At 24.0% G+C, this 25,025-nt stretch overlaps 4 protein-coding genes across 4 annotated transcripts in view; 1 reads left to right on the forward strand and 3 right to left on the reverse strand.

Moving 5' to 3' along the window:
* Positions 1-1,558: 1,558 nt before the first annotated feature.
* On the reverse strand, positions 1,559-9,124 carry LOC127281416 (elongation of very long chain fatty acids protein 4-like). Its single transcript, XM_051305115.1, has 5 exons — positions 8,865-9,124; positions 6,187-6,621; positions 5,306-5,574; positions 3,563-3,865; positions 1,559-2,089 (listed from the first exon to the last, which is right to left on the reverse strand). Exons 2-5 carry the CDS (start codon positions 6,230-6,232, stop codon positions 1,922-1,924), a joined length of 786 nt encoding a protein of 261 aa, XP_051161072.1. The 5' UTR covers positions 6,233-6,621; positions 8,865-9,124; the 3' UTR covers positions 1,559-1,921.
* A 547-nt stretch (positions 9,125-9,671) lies between these two features.
* LOC127281409 (fatty acyl-CoA reductase wat-like) lies at positions 9,672-14,308 on the reverse strand. Its single transcript, XM_051305105.1, has 10 exons — positions 14,149-14,308; positions 13,917-14,056; positions 13,695-13,817; positions 13,474-13,599; positions 13,244-13,404; positions 13,035-13,144; positions 10,925-11,126; positions 10,448-10,693; positions 10,015-10,278; positions 9,672-9,925 (listed from the first exon to the last, which is right to left on the reverse strand). Exons 1-10 carry the CDS (start codon positions 14,195-14,197, stop codon positions 9,847-9,849), a joined length of 1,500 nt encoding a protein of 499 aa, XP_051161062.1. The 5' UTR covers positions 14,198-14,308; the 3' UTR covers positions 9,672-9,846.
* Positions 14,309-14,886: 578 nt separating this feature from the next.
* The window catches only part of LOC127281412 (acyl-CoA Delta-9 desaturase-like), a 68,115-nt gene continuing 57,976 nt past the window's right edge, over positions 14,887-25,025 (forward strand). Inside the window, exon 1 of the mRNA XM_051305110.1 lies at positions 14,887-14,911. The gene's annotated coding sequence lies outside the window, so the exon portion shown is untranslated. The remainder of the gene's footprint in view (positions 14,912-25,025) is intronic.
* Positions 15,053-17,751, reverse strand: LOC127281415 (elongation of very long chain fatty acids protein F-like). The gene is made up of 4 exons (XM_051305114.1): positions 17,539-17,751; positions 17,181-17,449; positions 16,636-16,938; positions 15,053-15,363 (listed from the first exon to the last, which is right to left on the reverse strand). The coding sequence occupies exons 1-4, from the start codon at positions 17,582-17,584 to the stop codon at positions 15,196-15,198; spliced, it is 786 nt and encodes a 261-aa protein (XP_051161071.1). The 5' UTR covers positions 17,585-17,751; the 3' UTR covers positions 15,053-15,195.

Raw genomic sequence — 25,025 nt, forward strand, 5'->3', positions numbered from 1 at the left:
ATACAAAAGCGTGTAAAATAAATAAATTGAATATTAGAATTCGACAGTAAGTAAATTTAAATTAATATCATTTTATTGAAATCGAATCAAATATTAATATTATAATTTAAAAAAAAATAATAATAATAATATAATAAAAATAATTATGTTTATATACGGACAATAATATGAATTGAAATTATAATTACTTTTAGAATGAAATTAATAGCTTTTTCTAAAAATGCAGTAAAATTAATTTCGCATTAATACAAACATAAAGTATATATATTTTTTTTTATTTTGAGGTTATGTTCTCTCGTACTGCAGTTTTTTTTTTAAATATCGATAATTAACGCTGCTAATTAGAGATATAATTTTCGATATTAATGAATAAAAATGTTTACAAATTTATTATAATTATATTTTATTATTATAATATAACATAATATTATTTTATTTATTATAATTTAATTTTCAATTAAAAATGGAAATATATTTCAGTAATTTGTAAATGCATAAATTTTTTATTATATATAATTTAAATAATTTTTAATTTTATAAACATTGAAAATTAGTTTTTGAGCAACAAAAAAAATTGTTTTATTAATTTAATTTCATAAATTTAATTAATGAAATTTAAATTATTTAATTATATTTAATTATATTATTAATAACTAATTTAAATAATTAATTTAATTAAATTATTAAATTTAATGTTTCAATAAATATTAATTTAAAAAAAATTAAATAATTAAATTATTTTTATTTTTAATTTTATAAATTTATTTAATTTGTTAATTTAATTAAAAAAATTAAAAAAATCATTTTCTTTTCTTAATTTTGTTTTATTTTTAATAACAAAATGAGGAGAAATATTTTTATTGCATTTGTTTTTTGAGAAAAAAGAAATTATAAAAAAATATTTTTCTATCTAAAAAGGAAATTGAGTAATTAATTTTTTTTTTAATTAATAAACTAAAATATATTAAATTGTAATAGTTTTTTTTTTTTTTTAATTCTTTTTTGTCAATAATTTAAAAATGATTTATTTGCAGTAATTTTTTATGTAAATTATTTATTTAAATTAATAATTTTTTATGGACTTTAAAACATAAAAATGTTTACAAATTACTGAAAATTATATGCTACTTGTTTTTATTTATTTATTTATTTAATTGTAATAATGATAAATGAAAATAATTTAATTTTGAATTTTCTCGATCGAAATTAATGAAATACGCAAATGGAAGAATCATTAGGTTGACAAAGATCACAATTAATTATGCAATTTGTTAACACACGTGACCTCATGTCACCTTTAATGTTTCCAATTTAAATTTCTTTTCATATTTCCAAAACGAAATGAAATTTATCGTGATTTTGTTTATCAAATATTTTTTTAATTTTAATAAAATAATAATAATAATTTTATATTCATGGCTTTTTGTTCAAAATTAAAAAAAAGAAAAGAAATATTTTTTCCAAAAATAGTTCCCATTAATTTAAATTTATCTAAAAAGAATTATTATTATTATTATTATTATTTTTTTTGAAAGGGAAAGAATAAAAGAATTAACGATGATTAGTGTAAAACATAATATTTCTAATCTATTTACAAAATTATAAAACTGTTTACTTTACACTATTTAAGCTGATAAAAAAAAAAATAATTTTATTTATGAAAACGAAAAAATAAACGATTATCACAATTTTTATATATATATATCTATGAAGAGAGATTTGTTTTAGAAAATATAAATTAAATGAAAAAATATAAAATATAAGAACACAATAATTTAAAAATGACAAATCAATTTTAACATTGGCGCTTAATTTAATTTTTCATGAACCTTCTTGTTTCCTTGACCTGTTAACTTTTTTTTTTTTTTTTCTTTTCTTTCTTTTTTTTAAGAAACCAGAATTCATCAATATTTATTAGTATTTATTTTTTCTTCTCCTTTTGATTAAAATAAGTTTTCCTATAGAAATTATAAAATAATCCCAAATTTAATGCCATATTTAAAAACATTATGCCAAATGGAATTTTTGGCAATGGACACGATTTTGGAAATGCGAAGAATAATTGAAATAATAAAATGACAAATTGAACCTGAAAGACAAAAATAAAAATTTCGATAACTTTATAAATATATATATATATATATATAGGGTAATTTTTATGTTCCGGACCCCCTAAATATTATTTTTTTAATTACATTTTTTTGTTTAAGAAAGGAAAAATTAAAAAAAAATTTTTTTTAGGGTGTCCAGATTCGAAATATTGAGTTTAAGTTTAATGTTGATATTTCGATATATCGAATCAAATTTAAAATCGATAATCACGTAAACAATTAATATTTACTAATTGCTCAAATTCATTAAATATTAATAAGTAAATTAAACAAAAGTATTAATCAGATTTTAATTAATTCAATGTAATTATTTAAATTAGTTATAATTTAAACCAAAAACATAATTTAAACTCAATGTAGTCGACTTACTATAAAAGTTATATTTTTCGCTAAAATTTAATAATAAAATACCGTTTTTAGACAAATTAATATTCTTTATTTTTAATGTATGTACTTTCGGTATGTGTGTTAGAAAAAACATTTTTTTTTCCAATGGACAAAAAATAGATTTTTAATTATAATTTCAAAATAATTTCTTTTTTTTAACCATTGTCTCGTGGTTTTTATAATTACGGGCATATGAAACATATGACGTCATCTATTCAATTTAATTAACTTGTTTACATTGAGTTTAACTATTTTTAAATTTTAAAAATAATTTTTTTTAGACTTAATTCCTTTGCTGTGTATGCAAATGAATTTTATTTTTTTTAATTATTTTATAAATGAGAATTTTTATTTTTCTCCTATTTGTTACCATGGTAACTACTTAGAAGAAATAATTTATTTATTTATTGAAATTTAGAATTATGTAGAAGTACCCTAATTTTTTAATGTGAGCAAATTATCCCAGTGTGTATGGGGCTTAATGCTTTCGAACATCAATAGCTATCCTTGTCTTACGTACATGTTTCCATAGTAACGTAAGACAAGAAACAAAAACGTAAATATTTCCTACTAATATTTAATAATTTAATAAAATAATATTTTAATAGTATTATTAATAATAAATAATAATAATTAATACAAAATTAATTATTTCGAATGTTTGACGTCATAAAATTTGTATCACAAGCCCATAAAAAAAATTAAATTATATTTAAATTAAAATAATATTTTAATAATAAAAATTAAAATAATATATAATTGTAATTAGATGTTAGTTTTAGTTTCGACTTGTGGCTGAGTATATCATAGCAGTAATAATATTAAATTAAATATTATTGCAGTAATAATTTTAAATTCACAAAAATAACAACTAATCGATTGTTAATCATTGATATTTTAGTGTTAATGAAGATGATTCAACGTGATGTGAACGAAAAGCTTATAATTAAGAAGAATATATATTTTATACATTGACTTGACATGAAACTTCTAAAATTTACACCAATACTTATAAAATAATATACAATTAATTTAATATAATTAAATATTATATTTATAATTACCATTTGTATAATTGTTAAATAACGTTTAAATGGTAATATCTTCTGTTTAATTGATCCTTCAAAATTACTAAAGAAATAATAAGTATACATAATCACATGAACTGAACAATTTAAAATTGGAAACAATAAAGCCATGTTCACACTGAAATATCGTGAAAATATCATTCCAATTAAAACTGTACTTATATGATGATAGACATGTAAAATTGTCACTTGGCTTTTCTTTTTGCGAAGTATAAACAAAACTGTTTCAATTAAATCGATTATTTTCAATAACATTGTCACATAACTGCCGTACATTATCTGCAATTAATTATTATTATTGTCAATTTATATTTCTAACAAAAATAAAACTGAGAATTTGGTATAAAAAAAATTTTTTTTAAGTTATTTTAGTTTTTAACATTTTAAAAACTAAAATACTTAATATAATGTTTACTTTCTAAATCTGAATTAGTAAAAATGTTTACTAATTTAAATTAGTGACTCACTTTTTGCTTTAGAATTATAGTTAAATTTTACTAATTGTTAGTAAAAGTTACTAATAATTAGTAAAATTTTACTTTATTGAGAAGTAAAAAGTGAGTCACTAATTCAAATTAGTAAACTACTTTACTAATTCAGATTTACACTGAAAAAAAATTCTGGTTAGGCTATATTTAACATTACTTTCTAGTTATGTTAACCAGAATTCTAGTTGAATTAACTAGAATTCTCGTTAAAATAACCAGAATTCTGGTTATCCTAACCAGAATCAAAATGTTAATTATACCCTAACCAGAATTCTGGTTATTCTAACTAGAATTCTGGTTATTCTAACTAGAATTTTTTTTCAGTGTAGAGAGTAAAAATAAATAATTACAGTGGAAAAAAATGTATTTAATTCAACTAATTGGTTGACTCTTATCAAATAAATATTTACTTGAACCAAATAATTTTTATTTGAATTAATGAAACTGTAGTTGTAGGAATAATTTCTGTATTTAATAAAAGTAGAATTTAATTGACTCAAAAATTATTTGCTTCTGGTAAATATTTACTTGATAATAGTCAACCGATTAGTTGAATTAAATAATTTTTTGTTTCCAGTGTAGGTAATAAATATTTTAGAAACTTATTATAATTAATAATTTAATTATAATAAAAGTAATTGAACGACATTATAATTTGTAATAATTGTTTACAATAATTTTAAATTAAATAAATAGTAAATAAATAGTAAATAAATAGTAAATAAATAGTAAATAAATAATAAATAAATAATAAATAAATAATAAATAAATAATAAATAAATAATAAATAAATAATAAATAAATAATAAATAAATAATAAATAAATAATAAATAAATAATAATAATTTTGATTAAGGTACGGAAACATTTTGTTTAAATGTAAAAGTACAACTACCCAACCCTGTAGTTTAGTACAGAGGAACATCCGAAATGTGACACTTGATAAATGACACGTAAAATTTCCATATATGACAATAACTTCCCCCTCTCCATAGTGTCACATATCGGAGGTTCCTCTTCAAAGAAGAAATTGACCACAATTTCGAAAATGTTTTTAGGTTATGTTTGTTTTTCCTACACGAATAAATTAATTAAATTTCTATAGTGAAAAAATATATCAAAATTTTTGAATTAATATTATATATTAATAATGAAATTCAATTAATTTAATAATATCTGATAATAATAATAATAATAATAATAATAATAATAATAATAATTAAAAAAATACTTTTGTGGCACATGGATCCATTGTATAAATAACTTCACGACATTCAAAGGCACGATGAAATTGATAACATGATGCAAATTCTTTAACTAAAATAGCATTTGCTATAACTTGAAAAATATTATAACATTTAATGAATGTATTAAATTTATAGGCGGGCCGATTTTTCATATATTCCGGTGCTAATTTAAATATAACAATAATATAAAATAATACTATTAAAATAGGACTCCATATGCTTTTCATTAGAAACCAATTTTTCATTCGAGGATCTGAAAAAATAAAATTTAATTACCTAATGGTATAATTTTGTTTTTAATTTAAAAAATTTTTTTTATGTTTTTAAATAATTTTTTTAAAATTTTATAATTTTTAAGATGTTTTTTTTTTAGTTATTACTTATAAATATTCAAAAATAACTGAAAAATGTAAATTAAAAAAAGAAATTTTAATATTAAAAATTATTTTACATTTTAATTAATTATAATTAATTAAAATGTAAAAATATATTTATAATAATAATCTAATAATATAATAAATAATTGTAATAATAATAATAATAATAATAATAATAATAACAGTAGGTAATAATAATAATAATATATTTTTATATTAGGTACATTAAAAGTTAATTAAATTTTTTTATTAGAAATAAAATATTAAATTATTTTAATTTAAATAATTTTAATTTGACATATTTAATTGATTTTTAATTATTAATTGGAGAAAAAAATTTTTTAAACCTATTATAATATTTGGTTATTTAAAAAAAAAAATTTCTCCTTATAATTTCTAAGTAGAAAAAAATTATTATTATTATTACTTAAAAAATTTTTGGAAATTAAAAAAGTAAATTTGAAATTAATATACTATTATATACTCACCGGCTAATTCTACATAATAATAGTCGATAATTTCTAATAGTCCCATTTTTTAAAAAATTAAATTTTTTATTTATTTATTTTATTTAAAGACAAAAAACCACAAACTTGAAATATATAATAACAAAATTAAAAAAAAAATTAAATCTCAAAATCAATAAGTGACAAATACTGATCATTCACTTGATGCTGATGGTCTTGACTTTTTCATACTGACTTTTGTTGAGACAAATAGGAAAAGCTTCGTAAAATTTAAAAATCAAGTAAAAAAAAACAAAAATTTAAACGTAAAATGAACGTTTTAATGAATATTCGATATGGCAACAGCACTTGACCTATTCTTTTCAATCCATTTATTATTTACAAAACGATGCGATGCACTTAATAAATAGTTGTTTCTTGTTTTTTTTTTTTTTTTTTTTTTAATTTAATTTTTATCTGTGAAAGAAAAAATTCATATTTTAATTTTTTTTTTTGATAATTTATATGTTTAATATATTAATTAATTAATATTATACCACGGGAATAGAAGAAATAATAACAAACAATTTTTGAAATAAATATTTATTAAATAATTTTTATTATCCCGTGTGGAAAAAGCCACGATCTTGCCCTCAAGAGTTCGGGGCCCCCGGCGGGGGCCCATGAGGGCTGATCCATATGGCGAATCCATGAGGGGCACCGTAGGGGCCCCGCATGGATCGCCCTCATGATCGATTAGCAAAATTTTCTAAGTCCAAAAATCAAATATTTTTTTATCACCAAAAAATTAATGTTTATAATGATTCACAACAATGAAAAACGCGTTTTTAATTAAAATATATTTTCACTTTTTTTGAAAATAACACTCACACTTATGGCGAATCCATGAGGGGCACCGTAGGGGCCCCGCATGGATCGCCCTCATGATCGATTAGCAAAATTTTCTAAGTCCAAAAATCAAATATTTTTTTATCAACAAAAAATGAATGTTTCCAATGATTCAAAACCACGAAAAACGCGTTTTTAATAAAAATATATTTACACTTTTTTGAAAATAACACTCACACTTATGGCAAAATAGATGAGGGCCACCGTAGGGGCCCGCATGGATCGCCCTCATGATCGATTAGCAAAATTTTCTAAGTCCAAAAATCAAATATTTTTTTATCAACAAAAAATGAATGTTTCCAATGATTCAAAACAACGAATAACGCGTTTTTAATAAAAATATATTTACACTTTTTTGAAAATTCGCCTGAGATGATTCATGATAATAATCATAAAGCATATAATTAATTATATTTTATAAATTGCATTTGATTGGAAAATATAATTTAATATCTTAACTTTAACTAAATGATGTTAAGCACTTTTCTTTGTTAGGTATTTTTCAAGTTTAAATAGCATCAAGAAGTTAGCATTCGTTTTGAAGTAGCGTGCGTAGCGTAGTTGGTAAAGCGTTAGACTCATAGTCCGTAGGTCGTAGGTTCGATTCCCCCCATGCGTTAGATTTATTTATTTCTCAGGTTTGCGTTTAATCATTAATTCTATGTATGAATTAATTGAAAAATGAAAATATCGGTTAATAGTATGCATAAATTACATATTTTTTAATTTTTTAATTAATTAATTTATTATTACTTTTAATTATATCCGACAGTTAATTAATTAGAACGTTAATTAATAAATTCAATTTGAGTAAGAATTTAATTTAAAATTGAATAATTATTAAATAAATATGTTATTTATTAATAACTTAAGCTTATTTATTATTAATTAACTTTTATTATTAATATTATTGATTAAAAAACATTATGGCAAACTTGAGGGCAAGATGAGGGCAAACGTGAGGGCCCATAAGGGCGCCCGTAGGGGCACCCTCATGGATCGCCCATGCGGGCGCCCTCATCGATGAGCATGTCGTTTCCATGAGGGGCCCCTATGGATCATCCATATGCGGCCCTCATGGCATGAGGGCGATCCATAAGGGCCCCCGCTGGGGGCCCACATCACTTTTCCACACGGGATAATATAAATATTTACTAAATAATTTATATTATAAAATAAAAAATACTAAATAATATTTATTATAAAAAATATTAAAAAAAATTATTTACTAAATATTTTTTATAATAAAATAAATACTTGCTTACAAAAAAAAATTTTATTTATTTTTTTTGTTAATGATACTTAGTCCAGTCAAATTAGAATTTTTAGACGTTTTAACTTTCGAACTGAAGGTGTATATAGATAAAATATATGTTAAAAATAGTTGTAATGTCGAATAGATATTTGTAAAAAAAAAAAAAATAATCAATATTTAAAAATTACTAACGCCACCAGTTATCAATACTGTTATAGCAGTAATTTTCCCGTATTGATTATTTTGACAAATGTCTATTAGACATATAATTTACTTTATTTAACATTATTTTTTTAAACACGTTTAATATGTTTAAATAAATGAATTATTAAATATAATTATAACTTTATTTTTTAAAATAGAAAAAAAAATTTCTATGTGATTTATCCACGCAATTTTTAATATAAATATGAAAAAAAAAAAAATTCCACAATTTTTCTATTTTAATTAAAAAGATTATAATTAAAAAAAATTATTCGGTTATTATATTTTAATAATAAAAATAATTATAATTATAATTATAATAATAATAATTATTATTATGTTATTTGCTTACGTCGAAAATTCTTTGTACACTTGAAAGGAGTTATAAAAGATGTTAGTCAGGCGTTATATATTCGAGCAAGTAAAGTCAATTGGAAATTGAAAACAAAGAATTTACAAAATAATTAATATTATAATTTTTAAATTAACAAAATTGCAAAAAAATAGTTGTAAATAATTTAAATTAATAAAAAATTTCTTTTTAAGAATATATATACATTAAGATAGTCTGTTAGCCTGTATACTCTTTAAATAAATAAATAAATAAAGAAAAGCATTACCTATGACGCTAAACAGAATTTTTTTAATCATTTTAAGCTATATAAATGCAAATACTAATAGAAATATTAATATTCTAACGCTGAGAAAAAAAAAATACATTCAATTTCCACTATATATGTATATTTATGCCGGTTTTTTTTTTCACTTCAAAGAGAAAAAAATTTATTTAATTTAAAAATGTCTAATGTTATCAGTTTTAAACAATTTTTTATATATTATTTTTAAATAAAATTTAATAATTCAATAATTTAATTAATTTGAGAATTTAAAAATTCTTAAATCTATTAACTATAATTTGATTTAAAATCAATAATTAGTATTTAGTTCTTCTAGAAAAAATTTAGAATATTTATCGTCAGTCGATAATGAAAATTGTTTCCTTATCAACAAAAGATTTTTTTGTTTGTGCTAAGGCTTTATCGAAAAGTATTTTGCAGTCAGTCGGTAATATAAATTCCTTAAATATCATGAGCCAACATGATGGATTTCTAATTTGCCGATGGAAAAAATATTTCTTTTTTCTTTTTAGTTGCAAACATAATTTTTTTTTACTTTATTCTCATATAAAGAAGATAAAAAAAAATTACAAAATTATTTTTTGGTTTATCATTTAAATCTTTGTTTTTGTTTTTCTTAATTTTAAAGATTTAGAAACTTTTTTTTAATTTTAAATCGAGTTTTAAATTAATGAAGAGCAAAAATTTTTTAAATAATTAAAAAAATATTTTCCATGTTAACCAAATTATAGAGATAAAAAAAATTGCTTGTAGTGTTCGATGTATCACCATTAATCTGAAATTGAAAATTTACCATTAATATCTATATTAAAAAAAAAAAAAATAATAATTATCAGAAATATCATTAAAAAATTATTGTCTTACTTATAATATCGACGTAGATTTCTTTTTTCACTTTTAGGACCAATATCATCTTTAATAACATATTTCAAAACACCCTTCCACATTTCAATAAGTACATGACTCCAATCTACAGTTTCCATATCAAATGGAAATAAAGTTTTATCATCTTTTGAAAGTTTTTTCCATGTTGCTTGAATATTTTTATTCTCAAAATACCATTTTGTTTCCATAAAAAATTCTAAACTTTTCGAGAGTTTTAATCCTTTTTTGTAAAATTTGTTAAGTCTAATAAATAAAAATAAAAGAAATTTATTAATATTATTATTATATTATTATATATTTTCATATATAAATATGAGAAGAAGCAATAAATTAAAATTTTAAAAAAAAATGTATATAAAAATTTACGAATTTTTTTCTTTTTTATAAATAAATATTTATTAGATATACTTACACAGGTTTTTCCCCTAAAATCTTTAAAATAATATCACCGATCAATGCTGGTAATAAGTGAACAAAAAAACTTAAGATATTAAATGTTCTTTTTGATTTAACTAAAGTTGCATCAGGAAAATAAACGGCTGTACTTGGAAGATATTTAGGTCCATGTTCAAGAAGAACTTTCTCAAATATTCCTTTAGTAATTTGATTTTTTTCATTATTTACATAATTATACACTGGTAAAGTGGTACTGGAACTTCTGTAAAAAAAATCTTTCTTTACATTTTAATTTACAATTTACTTAACTCTCGGTATTGTCTGCTCTACTTTTCAGCAATTAAAATTTAGAGAGATTGTAATATTTTAAAGTAAAATGAAAAAACAAACAAAGATTGGCGTTGTCCGTTTTACTTAGAATGCCCCATATATTTTCTTTTTTTTTCTTTTTTTTTTTTTTTACTAAAGTTTTAGTGAAAAATAAATAAATAACCTATTTATTTTGTTACTAGCGTCCCAAATAGAGGCAATAAGGGCGTTGCATGCAAAATCTGCTGGTACAATATAGAGAACATCTTTTCGATCAGGAACAATTATGACGCGTATATATCCCATTGACAACCACACTAAAAATTGATTAAATCCTTGAGCAACGTCAATCCATCCTGCGAATGGTTCTTTATAGGTTCCCAATGCTGTTTAAATAAATAAAATATTTTTTTTTATCCCATACAAAAATACTTAATTGTCCTAAATTTAAATTACCTACAAGTCATATGGACTAAAAAAAAATTAATATTTTTTTTATCAATAAGACGCAAAATAATAGGCCAAAATTCAAAAATTAACTTAAAAGTAGTGTCAATTTTTCAATTTTTAATACATTTACTTAAAAGTTAGTTGAATTAATAATAAAATATACGTATAAATTGTGTTTTTTTTTTGCTTTTAGATCTTTGTGGACTCTACCTTGCACAGCAATTGGTTGGTTTCCATTGTTCTCCACTCGCCAAAGTTTCCACTCGTCATTTGTCATAATTCTCGTCAACTACCGCACCCTGCTCTAGTGAAAATTTAGTAACTTTTAATTTTAACAATAAAGACACTAAATGTTCACTAGAGCCGGTTCCGGTAGTTGATCGAAAATTATGGCGAATGGCGTGTATAGAAACTTTAGAGTTGGGACAATGGCATCCTTCCAAATAGTCTACTATAGCCTGTATGAAATCTGAAGAAATTCAATGAGTGAGATTAGTGTCGTATTGGATTCAGTGGCTAAAAGCAAGTGTTTCATACTAGATAATGAATAATTTGGGAAAATACACAAGGGAACAGAGAAACAGGGCAAGAGTCCAAAATATGTTTGTCCAGAAGGTTGCCATTCCCAAGCAGCACGGTATATTCCCGGAATCTCCCTTGAATATACCACAGTGGAATATTCCCATGATCTTCCAGGAAAATCAAAATGTCCGCCTCATGGAAATATTCCACGGTGACATTCAGGGAATATTCCAGTGACATTGAGGGTAATATTAAAGGAATATTCCAGTGATATTAAGGGAATATTTCACGGTTATATTGAATTTTTTTTAAAGTGTTGAAATAATAAAAATGTGTTATAAATTGTCATTTGTATAAGCAAGAAAATTAAAAACACATTTAAAAAAAAATCAATATAACCGTGGAATATCCCCTTAATATCCCCTTAATGTCACTGGAATATTCCCTTAAGGCCAGGTCCAAGTCGAGTCAGCTGTTCCTTTGAAGTTTCAATGGAACAGCTGACACGACTTGGACCTGGCCTTAATATCCCCTTAATGTCACTGGAATATTCCTAGAAGATCATGAGAATATTCCACTGTGGTATTCAAGGCATATTCAGGGAATACACCGTGCTGCTTGTATTGTTCCTACTCGCTATTTGTCATAATTTTCGTCAACTACATCACCCTGCTGTAGTTGACGAAAATTATGACAAATGGCGAGTAAGGACAGTGGAAGGTCGGTTTCTATCGTCCCCACTCGCCATTTGTCATAATTCTCAACAAATACCACACCTGCTCTAGTGACAATTTGGTGACTCTTGTTAAAATTAAAAGTTACTATAAAGTCACTAAATTTTCACTGGAACAGGGTGCGGTAGTTAATGCGAATTATGACAAATGACGAGTGGGGACAATGGAATTCAACCCAAAGGTCTTTTAGCATAAATTAAGGAAATGATTGGTTGGTTTCCATTGTCCCCACTCCCTATTTGTCATAATTTTCGTCAACCACCGCACCCTGCTCTAGTGAAAATTTAGTAACTTTTAATTTTAACAATAAAGTTACTAAATTTTTACTAGAGCAGGGTGCGGTAGTTGACGAGAATTATGACAAATAGGGAGTGGGGACAATGGAAACCAACTGATTGTAATTGTAAATTCAGAAATGATAGGATATTAAAAGTATATGGAAAGTGATGAGGAAAAGGATGAGGGGTTGAGAACTATGGGGTAATAAGAAAAGGTTCCAAAAGGCTTTCGGATCTGAGATTAGTAGAATTTGTATATGGTTTTAATGTTTCTTGTATAAGCAATTTGTATTGTAAAATATTACATTACCTACAGGAAATCTGTAGATACAAAATGGAAGGTCACTTGCTGTCTCACTTATTATTCCTTCGGCCATTGATTTTGTGAAAACATAAGTGTTTGGATAATCTTGTAACAATCTGAAATGAATTCTCGTTAATTCAATTATGTTTCAAAATTTTTTGTGTGTTCCATAAATTTATGTAATAGAAAAATATATAGCCAATTATTTAATTTACATTTTAGTAAATCGTTTTTCATTTTCTTTGGATAAATTTCGTCGTTTTATTATTTGAATTGTATTTTTAGCTTCTTCATAGGTCATAGGCATTGGATATACTTTTTCTTCTATAATTTTAAGATTACTTTGAATAAATGCTGTAGATACGTGCACAGCTACCTAGAAAATTTTTTTACAATGTTTCTTCATTTTAAGCAATATTTTTATAATCGTAGATATTGAACTTACTTTCAAATTTTTTAATTCTCGACAAAGTTTAATTATTTCTAAAACACTTTCCACATTAATAGACACTGCAATATTTAAGGGTTCATCAAATCTTGTAGTTGCAGCTGAATGAACTACAATCGATACCTTTTAAATTATCCGAAAAAAGACAAAAAAAAAAAAATTAATATTTTTTAATATTTAAAACTATTTTAATATATAAAAGTAAAATAAAATTTAACCTCATTTATAAGCGTCTTACGATCTATATCTGATAAACCTAAACCAGGTTTCATTACATCTCCACTTATAGGAATAACTTTGTTTATTGCAGATGGATTCTTTTCTTTTAAAACATGAAACAACTGTTAAAAAATAATTTCATTTTTTTTTTTAAAGTGATCAAAAAAGAGTTTATTCTCTCTTTAAATATATATTATAACAATTTTTAATATTATACTTACATCTGCGTTAAAATAATTTTCAAATCTCTCTTGAATATTTTTCCCTTTTTTTTCTCTTATTAAGAGATATATTTTTTTAATTTTCGGTAAACCTCTTAAAAATTTTTCCACTAAAATTTTACCAATAAATCCTGTTCCTCCTGTTTAAAATTTTTTTTATTACTCACAAAAAATTTATAATTAATTAAAAAATTTTAAATTCGAAAAATAATATATAAAATTAAAAATGTACCAGTGATAAATAAAGTGTGCTCTTCAAAAAATTGTTGAATTTCAGACATTGTCGTAAAAATTGTTTGGTAATTCTCACCTAATAAAGAATTAAACTTGACTGATAGACGCAATGATATTTAAATTCTAACAAGAATCATTGTTATTGAATTAATGTATGAATTTTTCATTTTCAAAGTGTTTCATATGCAAAAGTTTTATATAAACGTATTTTCAATAACTAATGAACTTTGTATCATTATTTTTTCAAATTTCAATTAAATTATAATTTTTCTCCTCAATAATAATTTTGGATATGAATAATAATGTAGTGACGCGACATTTACACATGTAAATGGTAATATTTTTATTTCATGGATGAATTGGCGAAATTATAGATTTTTTTTTTATATAACATAATCTTAAATATAAGTAAAAAATTAATTTGAGGTTATGTTCGTATTTTAATTCTGTTTTTATCTAATTTTGAGGTTATGTTTGCCGATTTTAATATCAAACCCAGCGTCCCTTTGCCCAAATTTTGAAGTTATCTTTTAATTGATATAAATGAGAATTTTTTAAATAAAAAATTGTGTAAATTGAAATTTTTTAAAATGAAAATTATCTCAAACAGAAATTTGCTACATTAAAAAAATCTGCCAAGTAAAAATTCATTTAAAAAGATTTTAAAAAAATCAATATAGTTTTTGTAATAATTAATAATTATTTTTTTGTAAATTTTTTCAGAGAGAGAGAGAGAAGTAGAAATCCGTGATTTGCAATCGGTAAGTCGTTTAATTTACTATTTTTACAAAGAAAATTAGAAATATTTTATTTTTCTATATAAATATAGGAAGTGCGAAAAAAATTTACATTGTTTACGTTTTTTTTTTTTTTTTTTTTTTTTTTTGATTAAGAAAACAAAAACTTTTTTTATAGGACAAAAAAAGTGAGGCTATTTTTTAGGTACTTTTTTTAAATAAACGTAAACCTTGTATTTGTAAAAAAAATTTTGTACTTTAATTTAAAATTTTTGTGAAAAATCAAATTAATATGTATATAAATTTAATTAATTTTTTTTCTTTTTTGAATTAATATAATTTTTTTGATAAAAATTAAAGAACAATCCAAAATTGAATGAAACATTAATGAACATTGTAACAAGTAAGACTTTTGATATTCCACAATTTTGTATGGAGTAAATTATTATTTGCATTAACATTATCACAAATTGTCCCTGAAAAACAAAAAAAGTAATAATTAATATGTTTAGTTTTTTTTTTGTGTCAAAATAATAAATGAAAAATTAAAGATCGTATAAATATTAACTTCAATGTGAGATTTTCATTAAGAAAAAATTTTTTTTTTTTTTGTATATTTTTTTGCAAAATTTTTATGAAAAATAAGAAAATATGTATTTTTTTATTTTTTTAGTTGATAAAAATTATGGAAGTTATGAATTTTTTAAATTAGTAGGAGAGAGAGAGAGAGAGAGAGAGAGAGAGAGAGAGAGAGAGAGAAACACATTTCCTAAATATTCGGCCTTTGACGACGTTAAATTTAAAAAAAAAATCATAACTTTTATAATTTTTATCAAATAAATAAAAAAAAGTATACGTATTTTCTTATTTTTCATAAAGATTTTGGAAAAAAATGTTTCAATAAAAAAAAAATTTTTTGATTAAAATTTCACGTAGAATGCCCCAGATATATGAGGTATTCCATGTCAAATCAGACACAATTTTGCATTTACATCCTCGATTTTTTTTTTTGAAACTATTTTTTCTTTTACTACTATAATTGTGATTAACTTACACTGATTTTTTACAAATTTTTTTTATAGCAAGCCGTTTACGAAATATAAATTTTTCAAAATTTTCAAAAAATATAAATTTTTATAATTTTTTATTTTTGAATGCCCATAACTTTCTGAAAAATGTATCAATTTTGAAAGTTTTTTTTCCAAAATATGTTTTTTTTTTACGTAAATTTTTCGAAAATTAGGTGCAAAAAATAAAATTCTAATTTTTAATTTACAAAAAATATAGTAAATTATTATTTTTTTAAATTTTTTGCACCGAATTTTTGTAAAATTCATGTAAAAAACACACAATTTAAAAAGAAAAAACTTTCAAAATTGATGCATTTTTAAGAAAGTTATGGGCATTTAAAAATAAAAAAATCATAAAAATTCTGAAATTTGGAAAAATTTATATATTTCCTAAATGGCTTGCTAAAAAAAAAAAAAAAAAATTGGAAAAAGTCAGCAAAAGCTAGTCACAATTAGTACTAAAAGAAAAACAATAAGTTTCAAAAAAAAAAAAAAAATCGGAGAGACAATTGCAAAATGATGTCTGATTTGATGTAGAATACCTTATATAAATGGGGCATTCTATGTAAAGTGGACAACCCTGTATTATTTAAAATATTTAAAAAAAAAAACAAAATTATATCATGGTTATCCGCTTCACGTTGAATGCTATTTATATTTTATTAAGTTATCATTTACCATTTGTATAAGAGTTAAATAGGGTTTGAAAGGTTTAATCAGTTGTTTAATTGGTCCTTCAAAATTACTAAGAAAGTAGTAAAAATACATGATCACATGAACTGCGCAATTCATCAATGGAAATAACATTGTTACTTCTGATGTAAAGTATCTTAAAAAAATCACTCCTACCAAAAAGGTAGATATGTGATGGTAGAGGTGCAAAACTGAAACCTGACTATTTTTTTTTCGTAATAAATAAATTACTGTTTCACTAAGATCAATAAATTTTAAATATAATGTAAGGACAGAAGCGTTTAAAATCTGTAATTATTAATATTATTATTATTATTATTATTATTATTATTATTATTATTATTATTATAAAAAATTTATTTTAACAAATAAGATAAGTAAAATTAAAAATTAAATATTCTACTCTCTAAATCTGAATAAGTGAAATTTTTACTTAGAATTTTTTCAAAAGTATTCTAAGTAAAAATTTCACTTATTCAGATTTAGAGAGTAGAATATAAAATAAAATGTTGATAAATTTTGATACATACCCTCATACTGCATTCATCCAAATCATAAGTAATGAGACGACATTCAAGAATTCGAAGAAATGGATAACAACTTGCCAATTCATATACAATATAAGCATTAGTAATAACTTGAAAAATATTATAAATTTTTATAAATGTATTCAATTTGTAGGCGGGACGATTTTTCATATAATTTACAACAACTTTAAATGAAATATATAAATATATGATTAATGTTATAATTGGAAACCAAATACTACTGATAATAAACATATCTCTCACTCGAGGATCTGAAAATTTATTATAAGGAAAAAATAAATTACTAAATTCTTTTAATTTTTTCTATTTTCTATATCTCTAGTTAATTAAATAAACTTACCAGCATTATCGTAGAAATAATAATTAAAATTTTCTATTAAACTCATTTTGATGAATTAACTATATTAAAAAAAATTTTTAAACTTAAAAATGAAAAGACAAAAAAAAAAAAAAAAAAAAAAAATAAGGATATAGTAAAAGAAAAAATATTATAACTAAATACAATGAATCCAATGAAAGTAAAGAATGATCAGTAAGATTTTGAACAATGTTAACTTGGTTTTATTAATTTTTTGAGAAAAAGGAAATATAATGTTAAATGCGTTTGAATAATTTAATGAATATGCGATGAAAAATGCCATGACCTTTTTGTTATTTATTCTATTTAAATTCAGTAACATTGTTGTAAATTTTGAATTGAATTTATAATTACTCTTCAATAAAGATTGAAAATTATTTTTTTACTTTATATATCACTATACCGAGTTAAGACTTTGGCGATAAATTTCTTTAAAAAAATCTCTTTAAAAAAAAAAATCAAATATTTTTCCAAAAAATTCCAAAATCCCCCTTAAATATATACATATATGGGTTAAAGAATTATAGTTTTTTAATTTTTTTTATATTTTATATATTTTAAAAATTTTTCATGTATATTTAACCATAATTTTTTTTACACATTTTTTTGTTCGTGATTAAAAAAACATTATTTTACAATCAAAGTATGTAATAATAAATATATGAGGCAAAATTTCTGAAGTGATCTAATTAAAAAAAAATAAAATAAAATTTAGTACTATGGGTAAGTACTTCACCCATAAATTATTATCATTAATTTTTATCAAAAACTGTAGTGGATTAAAATTTTAGTGAAATATAAGGGGAAGCATGATTATGTTCTTAAAATCGTTAGAATATTTTAATTTTATGGAATTTCAATTATAATCATTATTTTTGAGTCGAATTTTTATTTGTTCGAATTAGTATTTTGCAGAATTTTCATCAAAACCTATTTCTATATTACAGAATTTTTATATAACGGAAAATTAACTTCACAGAATTTTTATTTGTTTGAATTTTTATTTGTTTGAATTTTTATTTGTCAGAATTTTTATTTGTTTGAATTTTTATTTGTTTGAATTTTTATTTGTCAGAATTTTTATTTACTCAAACTTTCATTTAACATAATAGTCATTTTAAAGAATTTTCATTGGGTAGAATTTTCATTGCATATATTTCGAAATGTTTTTTTTTACTGCTCTTTCGAAATGGTGTAATTTTTTTTTAAATTCAAAAAAAAGGGGTTGAATTTTTAAAAAAAAATTTCCACCATTCGAAAAAGCAGGAAAAAACCTTAGAAAATCAATCAAAAAATTTTTTTTCATCCTTTTATACAATAGTTATGATTTTTCAAAAAATGCAATGCTCACATTTTGGCAATTGGATCACTTCAGGAATTTCGCATATATATTAAAATATTACTTTTATTTTATTAATATAATTTATTTTTTAAAACGTTTTTCCTTTTTTGATTTAATAATATAAGTTTTCTTATAGAACCGAAAAAAGAGATAGAAATTAAAAATGATATTAATCAGAAATATAAGTACTAGTACTTTTGATAATTCACAATTTTGTAAAAGAACAGATGTTAATTGTACAATCATTATACTGAATTGCATCTGAAACAAAGGAATATATATATATAGTTACAAATAATTAATTTATATATAGTAAATAATAGTTTTAAATAATTAAAAAAATTTATTTTTTTTTACCATTTGAGCGATTGTTAGATAACGTTTAAATGGCATAATAATTTGTTTAATTGGACCTTCAAAATTACTGAGAAAATAATATGAATACATTATCACATGAACTCCACAATTCATTATTGGCACCAATATTGCAACTTCACCACAAAAATATCTTGTAAATATTATAGCAATTAAACATGTTGTTATATGATGATAGACATGTAAAATGGATACTTGATTATTTTTTTTTCGCAATATATAAATTACTGTTTCAATGAGGTCAATAATTTTTAAGGCTATTGTCAAATAACCACATTTCATTATCTGCAAATTTAAATTTAAAAAAATTTATTAATATTCTTAATAAATTATAAAAATTTATAAAACATATATAATCTCAAAATAAAAAATTTATTTTTAACAACAATGTCGACAGTATGAAGTATGAGTGTGTATTGTAAAGAGTGGGGACTATTGCACAGTCCTTTAAAACTAATGCATAAGCAGGTGTGGTCAGATTAATTAGTCGCTACTCAAAGTGATAGCACGGTTAGTAAATTGTCTTCCAAAAAGACTCAGTGAAGCTTTGGAAGGATTGATTATCTCCAAGTTTTTGTACTTTGCTTGTTAAATAAATAAAGTAGAGTTTGTTCTCAGTTGAGTAACCAACTCACAAAAATAATATTATTAGTTGTTTCTTACGGCGACAACATAATTGGTGGCAGCGGTGAAATATTTAAAATTATTTGGAAGTTCATCCAAGTTTTAAATATCCAGAACCAAGAACTAGTTCCAGATAAACAAAGTGATAATTCAAAGTGAACGAGAGAATCAACAAAAGAGATATCCAGAGAGTTATCCAGATCTACAAAGACGTATCCAGAGAGTTATCCAGTTCTACGAAGTGTTATCCAGAGTGTTAACCAAGCAGCGATCCAGATATCCATATCTACGAAGTGTTATCCAGAGTGTTAGCCAAGCAGCGATACAGATATCCAGGTCTACAGAGAGGTATCCAGAGAGTTATCCAAGTATACGAAACAGAATTCGAGATTTTCCAGTACTACGATCCAGACCAACATTCAAAAGCAACATTGAAGTAAGGTATATAAAACAAAACTACGAATCTTTAGAACAAGAGTATAAGTCCACTTTACGTACGTTGAACGGCGACCTTCATAGGGTGTGGCTAAGTTTGTTTTAAAGCGTTGGTATACTCCGTGATTTTATCAGTATTTCCATCGTCAATAAACAAAAAAAAAAACAAATTTCATATTCTTGTGTACTCCTTGTAGCAGGATTGCAAGAAATGAAATTTTAAATTAGAAAACGCGAACGGTTATAAAATAAAATTGTACGAAACGATATAGGAAATTTATTAAATCAAACTGGATTTAAATTCATTTAGAGAAAGTAGGGAAAACGAAACTATAGACACAGACAGTTCATCCCCTTCAATATCACTGACTGACAGACTTAAATTAGACAATATTCTAAAAATCATGCCAGAAACATCAACAAGTTCAAATGACCTTTTTCAAACAATTCTTGCAAAATTGGAAAGATTTGAAACAAGATTGTTAGCTATGGAACAACCAGTTAGAAGAGAGTTAGGTTTACCCTTAAATGAGAATGAATTAAACAGCGATCATGAAGAATTAGAAGAAGTTACAGAATATGATTTTGGAAAAAGTATAAAATTAATACCAGAATTTAACGGGAGCGGTTTAGAAAACTTCATTCATTTAATAAGATTGTCCAAAAAGAAAACAAAAAGAAATGAAAGACTAACATTACTTCATGCAATAATTGCACAAAAATTAGTAGGAAAAGCGGCAAACACAATTAGAGCCGATGCAGTTAAAACATTTGCTGATTTTTTTGAAAGATTACGAATTTTATTTGGAGAAAAGGATAGTTTAGAATCACTTCAAAGGGCTCGCGATTCATGTATAATGGGCAAAAATGAAGGTTTAGAGTCATTCACCTCAAGATTTATGCAGTGTCAGGATAAAATCAGGCAGTCTATAGATAGTATGAATATAACACCTGAAGAAACTTTCGTAAGACAGGAAATAGAAACAAGTGCAAGCGTCAGCACATTCTTAAGAAATATACGTGAAGAATTTGAAATTAGAATCCGTCCTCAGAAACCGAAAACTCTGAATGAATGTTTTAATATTGCCTCAGAAATTAACGTGAATATAAAAGATAAAAGAAGAATAGAAAATTTTACAAGAAACCCAAGAAATGAGAACCCAGTTCCAAAACCAAGATTTAGTAAACAGACAAATATAGAAAAATGCAACCATTGCAAAAATGTAGGACATACAGAAGATGTCTGTAGAGGAAAATTGAGAGGTTTACCACCACGTCAAGAGAAAACTCAAAATTTTCAGTCACGATCGATCAACAGCAAACCACCAGACCGAGTGCAGCTAAACGAAGAATTTTCTTTATCGGAGAACCCGCTAAGCACAACCTTCCACCGATCCCGAGAGAACGAAGAAGACACGACACACCTATTGTGGCTTTAAAATTTGATAAATTAAAATCGGGAAAATTTGTAGTTGATACAGGATCGAATATATCAATCATAAAAAACAGTATGTTAGAAGGAAAAAACTTTAAAAAATACGCACCTCATAACGTTTTAACAATAGGAAACAATCCCGTAACATTTGAATATTCTATTTGTTTAAAACTTTATGGTAAAGAATCAGTTTTTCAAGTTACGAAAGATGAAAATGCATTTAGAGAAAATGGTTTAATTGGAATGAATTTACTTTACGATCAAAATTTTAAAATTGACTTAGAAAAAGGTATTTTAAACTTAGGACCTAAAATACTTCATCCACAACCTAGTGCAGATAAGAAAGATAAAATCTGTTTTATTAACTTTGAAGGAGGATATTCAGCAGTCACAAAATATGATTATCAAGGAAATCCAATTTTACCACCTAATACAGCAAAAATTGAAAGTATGTATGATGCTTATGAAGACTTATGGATAGATTCTATAAAAAAACTGACTGACGAAAAAATGTACCAATTCAGCAATAATGAAAGAATTAAAGAATTATTATCTAAAACACGACTAGACCATATCAAAGAAGGAAAAGAAGACTTACTAAGAATCATAACAGAATTTCACGACATTTTCCCATTAGGAAACGATCCTTTACCTTTAACTAAATTAACTGAGCATACAATTAGAACAACAGACGATCAACCTGTAAATACAAAACAATATAGATATCCACCTATGTTACAAGAAGAAGTTTACCAACAAATTAAAGAAATGTTAAAGAAAAATATACTTCGAGAAAGTATGTCTCCTTTCAATTCACCGTTATGGATAGTCCCAAAAAAGAAAGACGCTTCAGGCAAATTAAAATGGCGAATTGTTATAGATTATCGAAAACTAAATGAAAAAACCATTTTAGACAAATATCCTTTACCGTGTATTGATGAGATAATTCAGCAGTTAGGAAATTCTAAATTCTTTTCTTGTTTTGATCTTGCTTCCGGATTTCATCAAATAGGAATGAATCCCAAGGACAAAGAAAAAACAGCTTTTAGCACAAACGAAGGTCATTATGAATATAATAGAATGCCTTTTGGTTTAAAAAATGCCCCTCCAACATTTCAAAGAATGATAAATAATGGATTAAAAGGACTAATAGGTAATGGATGTTTTGCATATATAGACGATATTATTGTTTACGGAAGAACGTTGGAAGAACATAATAAAAATTTGAAGAATTTATTTATAAGACTACGACAAGTTGGACTCAAATTACAGCCAGATAAATGCGAATATCTGCGTCCAGAACTGGAATATTTAGGGCATGTTATTACAAAAGAAGGTATAAAGCCAAACCCAGATAGAATTGACAAAGTAAAAAATTATCCAAGACCAAAAACTCAAAAACAGATTAAGCAATTCTTAGGACTTATTGGTTATTACAGGAAGTTCATAAAAAACTTCTCTAAAATAGCAAATCCACTAACTAAATTACTACGAAAGGAAACTACATTTGAGTGGACACAGAAAGAAGAAAACGCGTTTTCCGAATTAAGAGATAAATTAATAACAGCACCGATACTACAATTTCCAAATTGGAATCAAGTTTTTGTTCTAACAACTGATGCATCAAATGAAGGATTAGGAGCAATTTTATCACAAGGACACATCGGAGAAGATAAACCAATAGCATTTGCTTCAAGAACTTTAAATAAGGCAGAAATAAATTACACGACTACTGAAAAAGAATTATTAGCAATAGTATGGGCAGTTAAACATTTTAGACACCATCTTTTTGGACGAAGATTTAAAATTGTAACAGATCACAAACCCTTAGTTTGGTTATTTAATGTAAAAGATCCGACAAGCAGATTAATGAGATGGAGACTAAAATTAGAAGAATACGATTATGAAATTATTTACAAAAAAGGAATTGCCAACACAAACGCTGACGCCTTATCGCGCATTCCAAGGGTTCAGATGACAACAGACGGTACATATGATACGTTACAACAGCAGAACGCGCGTACTACAGGTGTAAACGAGGAAAATGAGAACATGGAAGTAGATACGCAAACAGAAGACGACAACTCAATCATTGATGACGAAAATAAATACGAAAATATGGAAATAGATTCACAGACAGAAGAAAGTGATCAATCAATAATTAAAGACGAATTCAAGGTAATAAAAACTATAAAATTGATTACAGGTACTAAAGAAAAAAGGCAAGGGTATGCAAATTATTCTCTTTTGGAACCGATAAGTAACTTGAGAGATATACTTAAACCTATAAGAGACACAAATTATATTTGGAAAATATTAGTTTATGGAAGAAAAACAATACCTAAAGAAAGAGCTATATACAAAGTAGTAAGAGATTTTAACGAGGAAACAGAAGTACAATGGATCAGAGATATACCTCAAATAGATAATGATGACGCGAATAAAATACGATTAAAAAGAAACAAAATAGAACAAACAGGACAGTTAATTATAAAACGAGAATTTGGACCGACAAGGATAAAAGAAATTTGGATCACTAACGAAGAAACAGAAGAAAATGACAAAATAAAAATTAGTCCTCAGGTGACAGATGATCAATTATCAGAATTTTTAGAAAAAGAAACTAAAGAAGAAAGATTAAGAATTATTTACGAGGATATAGATGAAAGGAAAATATCGAGGATTCTTTTTAAAATATGGAAAGGAGGTGACAAGGAAATATATTTAATAAAGAAACACATTGAAACGAATAGAAGAAAAATTATAGCAGAAGCACATGAAGGAATATTAGGAGGACACTATTCTAAAGATATTACAGTACAAAAGATAAGAAATATGACAAACTGGCCCAACATTACAAAAGATGTTGAAGACTTCATCAAAACATGTGATTTATGTCAACGATTTAAACAAAATGAAAGAAAACAAGAATATTATGAAGAATCAGACATACCAGAAGGACCAAATGATAAAATATCAATAGATATAGTGGGACCATTAAATGAAACTACCAGCGGAAATAAATATATTTTGGTGATTCAAGATTTTTTAACTAGATATGTGCATTTAGAATCATTGAAGGACAAATCAGCAACTTTAGTCATAGATGCTATGTGGAAAGGATATTTAAAAACGAACGGTAAACCTTTAGAAATACTAACAGACAATGGGAAAGAATTTATTAATAACGAATTTTCAGATCTAATGACCGAATTAAAAATAAAACATGTAAAGACTTCAGTTTATCACCCACAAAGT

The sequence above is a fragment of the Leptopilina boulardi genome, unplaced genomic scaffold (assembly GCF_019393585.1).
Source record: "Leptopilina boulardi isolate dan_hultmark-lab unplaced genomic scaffold, ZJU_Lbou_2.1 LbouV2_266, whole genome shotgun sequence".
Classification (NCBI taxonomy): Eukaryota; Metazoa; Arthropoda; class Insecta; order Hymenoptera; family Figitidae; genus Leptopilina; species Leptopilina boulardi.

What these genes read in the sequence shown, in the direction of transcription:
- LOC127281416 (XM_051305115.1), bottom strand. Translation starts at nt 6,232, where the DNA reads ATGGGACTATTAGAAATTATCGACTATTATTATGTAGAATTAGCCG. An exon ending in TTATTATGTAGAATTAGCCG is followed by an intron (nt 5,575 to 6,186) that starts GTGAGTATATAA and finishes TTATTTTTTCAG; the next exon opens with ATCCTCGAATGAAAAATTGG. An exon ending in ATTTAACAATTATACAAATG is followed by an intron (nt 2,090 to 3,562) that starts GTAATTATAAAT and finishes TTTGTCTTTCAG; the next exon opens with GTTCAATTTGTCATTTTATT.
- LOC127281409 (XM_051305105.1), bottom strand. Translation starts at nt 14,197, where the DNA reads ATGTCTGAAATTCAACAATTTTTTGAAGAGCACACTTTATTTATCACT. An exon ending in GCACACTTTATTTATCACTG is followed by an intron (nt 14,057 to 14,148) that starts GTACATTTTTAA and finishes AATTTTAAACAG; the next exon opens with GAGGAACAGGATTTATTGGT. An exon ending in GCTAGTAACAAAATAAATAG is followed by an intron (nt 10,694 to 10,924) that starts GTTATTTATTTA and finishes TTTTTTTTACAG; the next exon opens with AAGTTCCAGTACCACTTTAC.
- LOC127281415 (XM_051305114.1), bottom strand. Translation starts at nt 17,584, where the DNA reads ATGAGTTTAATAGAAAATTTTAATTATTATTTCTACGATAATGCTG. An exon ending in TTATTTCTACGATAATGCTG is followed by an intron (nt 17,450 to 17,538) that starts GTAAGTTTATTT and finishes ATAAATTTTCAG; the next exon opens with ATCCTCGAGTGAGAGATATG. An exon ending in ATTTAACTCTTATACAAATG is followed by an intron (nt 15,364 to 16,635) that starts GTAAATGATAAC and finishes TTTGTTTTTCAG; the next exon opens with GGACAATTTGTGATAATGTT.